General features: G+C 59.6%; 2 protein-coding genes across 2 annotated transcripts; both read left to right on the top strand.

The window, feature by feature from the left end:
• Positions 1-5: 5 nt before the first annotated feature.
• MNEG_0778 (hypothetical protein) lies at positions 6-2,406 on the top strand (the record flags this gene model as incomplete). The annotated part of the gene is made up of 8 exons (XM_014050730.1): positions 6-95; positions 299-401; positions 524-645; positions 848-1,131; positions 1,308-1,368; positions 1,525-1,625; positions 1,843-2,221; positions 2,380-2,406. The coding sequence occupies 8 exons, from the start codon at positions 6-8 to the stop codon at positions 2,404-2,406; spliced, it is 1,167 nt and encodes a 388-aa protein (XP_013906184.1).
• Positions 2,407-5,179: 2,773 nt separating this feature from the next.
• On the top strand, positions 5,180-6,097 carry MNEG_0779 (hypothetical protein; the record flags this gene model as incomplete). The annotated part of the gene is made up of 3 exons (XM_014050731.1): positions 5,180-5,213; positions 5,532-5,596; positions 5,753-6,097. 3 exons carry the CDS (start codon positions 5,180-5,182, stop codon positions 6,095-6,097), a joined length of 444 nt encoding a protein of 147 aa, XP_013906185.1.
• Positions 6,098-6,645: the final 548 nt, after the last annotated feature.

Below are 6,645 nucleotides of genomic sequence, written 5' to 3' on the forward strand. Positions count from 1 at the left end.
CCCCCATGCAGACCACCACCGCGCCCGCTGCCACTGAGGCTGCCGAGGGCCCTGCCAAGTATGGCGTCTTCCGGCTTGCCTACGACGTGGCTAATGTGCGGGGTTTTGCCAATGGAAGTGTGGGGCGTGCACATGGACAGTTGCAATTTGGCAAATGGGTAGCGGCAACCGCTATGTGTTATCAGCTGCGCTGCCTCGGCCGCAAAATCTTTGCAGTCCAACTCTTGAAATGACACCTCGCATCTCGTTTTGGCGCCATTTTAGTGTGCTGACACATGTGCGCCGATTGCTTCTCCAGGAGGACCCAGCGCTCACGCGCAACTGGAAGAAGACGGTGCACATTGCCGTGACTGGCGCGTCTGGGCAGATCAGCAACCACCTGCTTTTCATGCTGGCGTCTGGTGAGAATGTCTGTGAAGAGGGGTGAATGGAAGGGGCTTCAGTTGTGATCACTGACTGCGTACACATTGTGCATGAGTCCGACAGCCCTACCGTACGTGCCGTGCGCTGCGCTCAAAACCAGGCGAGGTGTTTGGCCGTGACCAGCCTGTGGCGCTGCAGCTCTTGGGCAGCCAGCGCTCGCGTGAGGCGCTGGAGGGCGTGGCCATGGAGCTGGAGGACTCACTTTACCCTCTGCTGCGCGAGGTGTGTGCAATTTTGTCGGGCTGTGAAGCAACGAGGCGGCCGGCCATCGTTATGCTGTGCGCATGGGTGTGTGCAGTTCGCAGTGGTGAAGGGACTCCCTGGTTGCTGTGCCTCACATCATGGTCATCAGCCTGTTCCCCCTGTCCTAGCCTCTTGAGCATGCACACACTCTTCCGCTCCATCCCTGCTCTCCAACCCCCAGGTCAGCATCGGCATCGACCCGCGCGAGATCTTCAAGGGTGCGGACTATGCGCTGATGGTGGGCGCCCAGCCGCGTGGCCCCGGCATGGAGCGCGCCGACCTGCTGGACCTGAACGGCCGCATCTTCAAGGACCAGGGCCAGGCGCTCAACGACGTGGCGAGCCCTGACGTGAAGGTGCTGGTGGTGGGGAACCCCTGCAACACCAACGCCCTCATCGCCATGGAGAACGCCCCCCGGATTCCCCGCAAGAACTTCCACGCTCTCACACGCCTCGACGAGAACAGGTGATCAGCACTTGCAGCAGAACGCTGGCCTTAGACTGCTGGTACTGCAAGTCTGAGAGTGACAAATCTTAGTATTGCGCAAATGGCACCTGGGTGGCCCTGCAAGCTGCTCCGCTGCCCGTGGCCCCGCCCATTAACCAAAGTGCCGGGCATCGACTCTTATTGGTTCTCGCCAGGGCCAAGTGCCAGCTGGCGCTGAAGAGCGGCAAGTTCTACACCAACGTCAACCGCGTTGCGGTGAGCGGCGTGGCGTGGCTTGCAAGCGATGGAGGTTGTAAATAGTGATGTGCAGAATCTGTGGTTTAGCAGCAGGCAGCATATGATGTTGTGCGTCAGGGGCTGCGTTGTTTGATGCCTGCTGCCCTTCTTCCGTCTTCCCGCGCCCCCTTGCAGATTTGGGGCAACCACAGCACCACCCAGGTGCCTGACTTTGTAAACGCGCGCATCGGTGGCCGCCCCGCCATCGACGTCATCGGCGACATGAAGTGGTTCAGGTCTGCACTGCGTGGACCCAAGGGAACATGCCCATTCCTTGTGCAGTCTCCATTGCCCAGCAGCGCAGCAGAGCGTACAGCCCCGCAACGGACCTTGATCTGCTTGCCAGGAGCGCTGCCGCCTTGAGGTGCTTACCGCAGGCGCGTGCAGTCCCCGTGCTCGCCACCTCCTCTCCAACCCGCACTAACTTCCAACCACGCACAACGTATGCCTCAGGAACGAGTTCACCCCTACGGTGGCCCAGCGCGGTGGGGCTCTTATCAAGAAGTGGGGCCGCTCGTCCGCAGCATCAACCGCTGTCAGCGTCGCCGATGCGATCCGTGCGCTGGTGACCCCCACCGCGCCCGGTGACTGCTTCTCCTCGGGCGTAATCACGGACGGCAACCCCTACGGCATCCCCGACGGCCTCATCTTCTCCATGCCCTGCCGCTCCACTGGCGATGGCAACTACGAGATCTGCGACGACTTCATCATTGACGACTGGCTGCGCTCCAAGATCAACGCCAGCGTGGACGAGCTTGTCAAGGAGAAGGAGTGCGTTGGCCACCTCATCGGCACCCCCAACCCCGTCTGCCGCATCACCAAGGACGATGAGGTGGGCAATGTGACTGTGGGGGGAGGGTACGTGTGCTTCACCCATGTTTTTGCTCAAAGCGCCGGGCCGTTGAGCGCTGGATGGTTGGCGCCGTGCATGACGCCCACTGTGACCACAGTTGCAGCCTGTCATGCCGTCCTCTCTACCGCGGTCTGCAGGACACCTGGCTCCCGGGCGAGAACTGAGCGAGTCGCGTCGCAAGGCTGCACGTGCCCAGCCAGACAGTCATGGGCGGGGCAGCCGTCCACACTCTTTTGCAGGGCAAGTCTGCATCTTCGTCAACCTGTGACACTGCACGGCGGCAGGGAGCTGGGGAAACAGCCACACCAGGGCAACGTGGCGTAGCACCCATCACCCTGCAGGGGCAACCGCGCGGCAGCCGCACTCGGCGCGGCCATACCCTGGACCGACTCAGCTACCCTTCATCCGCCATATCCTTGGCGTTGTGGGTGCACCCATATTGTGTGCCTTGTTGTGGTGCCCTGGCCACTTGCTGATGTATGCCGAACACCCGGCCACCTGCAGGAGCGCTCCAGCGCGGCGTGCAGCCCGTGCTGGCGGCGCAGGCGCTTCGTGCCAACGCCCTGGCACCTGCAGGTTTTGCTGAGAGGACGTCGTTGAGCCTGGTTTGCCTCATATTGCAGAACCCAATGAGGGAGAGACGGCACTGGTTCGAGTGTGGAGCGCACCTTGCGCCGTTTGTTCGCTCATTTAGTGCCGCGGGTGCGCTTCACCTGGTGGCCTGGCTTAACTTGCGATGCTTAGACGCTGTAATACACCGATCGTGAATGGATTTTTGTGGCGAGCCCATCGACAGGTCACGCAGAGCACCAATCTAGCGGATGTTTTCAGAAACCAAGCGTGAGAGAATGCATGCTGAGGCTGGCGCATGAAACGGCAGCGTGCGAGGCTGTTGCACAGGCCACATGCACATCACTGGGGATGTGCGACAGCAGTACACGACACCGCCTTGTGAATGCTGCTTCACTCCCACTGCGTCACGCCCTGCCTGGTGGGGTAGCCCGCCGGCCCCGCTCCTTGATCAAGGTGAGTGTCTCTTGGGTTTCGTGTCTCCTCACTGGCACAATATCGTCAGCAATGCGCACAGAAATTGAATCTTATTAGGGAATCGGGTTGCTGGCACAGCGCACATGTGTAAGGTGCTAGGGGTTCGGTTTCGGTGAAGGCTGGCAGCATGGTATTCAAGGTTTGTATGGTGGCACTATCTTAAAACATGATTGAATTTGAAAATATTTTAAAAAAATAACATATAATAATTAGTATATTTTTTGTGTATCTCGGTTCAATGTGGTCGAGGGTATGGCAGCTCACTTGTTAGTCCGAGCTACCAGCTCTTGGCATGGTTGAATCAGGTGCCGGTTGAGCAAGCACCGCACGCGGTAGCAGCGCCCTGTGCACAGATCAAAAACGCCTGTCATTGGATAAGGTCGGAGGTGTATCAATGCATGAGCCCATCTCCTGCCTCACCTGGGCGCAAGAAAAGCAGCCACCCCCATAGGTCAGCAACCCCCGATACTGCGAGGCATTTAGTTTGCTTGCTTGACCCGTTCGTCGTCCCCACGTGGACGCTTTCTGCTGCTGGTCAGCGACATACCAAACAATTGAGCGGCCTTATTGTCACACTGCCCCTCGTCGTGGCTTGGTTGATTTCGCGCTATGTGTGACACGAAACTGGGTCTTGTATGCCACAGCACCCGTTGCATGACGCCCCTCCAGTGACAGTGCTGCTGATGCTGGTTACTTTCATCCTAGCGCCCCTGTGAATGCGCACCCGGAGCGCAAGGCCTGTGATAGCTTGCCAGTCTGCTGACACCCTCCTCCAGTGCGGCAAGCCACCCCCAACGCTCCGCCAAGCGGTACCCTTCACTACTTGCTTCTGGTCTGGTGGCTGTGGCTGGCGGCGGGCTCAACTAGAGCCGCCCGCCTGGTGGACGGAAAGCCGCGTCGCCGATCCGTCAGCTGGGCCCACTGTGCGCGCACACAGGGTTGCGGGCACGCAGCAACACCAACACACGTGGCTTTCAGCGACCGGAGCAGCGCAATGGCGCGCAATATTGTGCCGGAGGTAGGCCTCGAACCTTTTTGTTTTGTGTAGATAACAGCAGGTTTGTTATGTCGGCGCCAACTCCTCCGCCGCCCCCCTGCATCGCTGCCCCAAATAATTACTGAATTACTTGGCCGATGGATTCCGTGACATCAGCGTCCAAGCGATGAAAATGGGATCGGATCCGCCAACATCTTCAGGCATCAGGCATACAACATAGGTTCGTGACATTTGAATGTGGGTCATGCAGAGCCATTTTGCTGCTCTGCCCTGCCGAAGTGTTATGGCTGGCCAGTGTCACGAACTGGTGGCAGCATTGCAGATTTGCAGTGCCGTCCACGGCCGACATGAAAACTTGCTAGCGTACAGTGCGTGGTTGACACCATCGTTGTTGTCCTCTCTATTAAATACTTGTTCAAGAGTTTCCAGCTGACAGACGCTCTGCGTGGACCCGGTTGATTGCTTCCAGGGGAACGTCCGCCGGTGTCCGCAGTGCGAAGCAGCGATGATTCTCAGCGGCAGCACATTATGTCTGAGAACGGCGTGTGCTGCGGGAAGGGGGCAGCAACGAAAGGCAGCTCATCGTCAGGGAGCAGCAGCTGAGCAGCGCACCTCTGCAGCCACATGCGGGACTCTGCAGCATGGAATTGGGCGCGCACTACCCATACACACACGGTAAGTGGCTGATATGCAGCCGCACGGGTCTCTTTGTACTGACCACCGGGAGCTCTCGCCAGTCTGTGACGATCGCGTCAATTGTAGCAGCAAAGCTCTCAGATAGCCACCGCAAGCAACCGGCGGCGGATCTTCTGTCACGTCATGGTGAAGCGCCGGCCGCCTTTTGCGCCGCTGCTGCGTGCATCAACGCCGCTCCGTCCTTTGTCATCAGGAACATGCGCGTCCGCGCCACCGAGGAGGGCAGCGAAGGTACCCACTGGTATGATAGGCCTTGTGGTCCAAACAGCTTGGAGGTCAGCTCAGTCCAGGAGCTGGTGGACGTGCTGGTGCGCATTATTCAAGCAGCAGCGCGCACCGAAAGGAGTTGGTTCGCAAGGCAGTGCGCATGCTTGCCTTCCGGCTGTTGAAAACAAACATGCAGATCGACATGTCATGACCCCACATGTTATCTGCTGCTTTGGGTTTCCCGGGTCGTAGCAAGTGCATGACAGCATGAGTGCGAAGCTGCTGTCTGTGACATCCTCAGTCTCCCCTACATGCGCTCTTCCCCTGCCAACCAGGCCACAGACCAGCTGGTCATTGTCGACTTTTATGCCCCCTGGTGTGGTGCGTGCAGGGCCCTGTTCCCCAAGGTGAGCTGCATGGCTCTATCAGAAGAGCCAAGAGCAACGATTGGCACCTGCTATCGTGCTGATAGCTCGCACGTCCCCGTTGAAAGCGTTGAATTTCGAAGAATGCTTCTATGCCCCCTCGCCCCTCTGCCTCCTCCCCGTTTCCACCCAACCCAGATGCACAAGCTGCTGCAGGAGTACCCGGACGTGGTGCTGGTGAAGGTCAACTTTGAGGCCAACCGCGCCATGTGCAAGTCGCTTGGCATCAAGGTGCTGCCCTTCTTCCACTTTTATCACGGTGCCCAGGGCCGCGTCGCGGCGTTCAGCGCGACCGTCAGCAAGCTGCAGCGCCTCAAGGACGCCCTGGAGCTGCACTCTGGGGACATCTGCAGCCTGGAGGAGCCGCCGGGGCTCTCAGAGTTCCCCGACACGCACGCAGAGCACCCAGGGGACGCGACGCTGCTGGGGCGCGACGGGTGGCAGGCTTCGGAACGTGTCGCGGAGGCGGCGGCGGCGTCGTGAGGCGTCTGGTTGGCAGAGGCTGAGGCCACGGCGTGTGTGTGGGCGCAGGCCGCAGATTGACACAGCAGCGGCGCAGGGCGCTGGAAGTGCTCGGCTCTGCTGTTTGCCCACCCGTGCCCCCCTCTGTGGAAGGGATGCGCTTTTTGTTTGACCCGCTTTGAGCCATGTCCCTGGGTAAGCTGGGCGCATCGTCCTGCACACTGCGCAGAGGCTGGCCCGTGCTTTGCTGTACTGCTGTACGCTGGTCAATGGTTGCCAGCAGGCTGCACACTAGTTTGAGCACAGGGTTTGTTTTATCCGCCGCACTCCGGTTGCATGAGAACGCGCAAGCGCCATGCTCGCCTGCAGCAACCGAGCTCGCTGCCAACCAGTCAAGTGCTGGTAACTGTGGCCCGCCGACGTGTGCGCAGCGATATGCGCTTGTGAACGTGACAAGCTGGCTGTTGATGGCGGCGTGGCCGTGGAACCATCAACCACTTACCATTGATTAATGGTGGTGGTGCATGTTGGCCGACCTAGTGGTGATTTCTTTCCTCCCCCCCCCCCCC

Source organism: Monoraphidium neglectum, assembly GCF_000611645.1.
Source record: "Monoraphidium neglectum strain SAG 48.87 unplaced genomic scaffold scaffold00068, whole genome shotgun sequence".
Lineage (NCBI taxonomy): Eukaryota > Viridiplantae > Chlorophyta > Chlorophyceae > Sphaeropleales > Selenastraceae > Monoraphidium > Monoraphidium neglectum.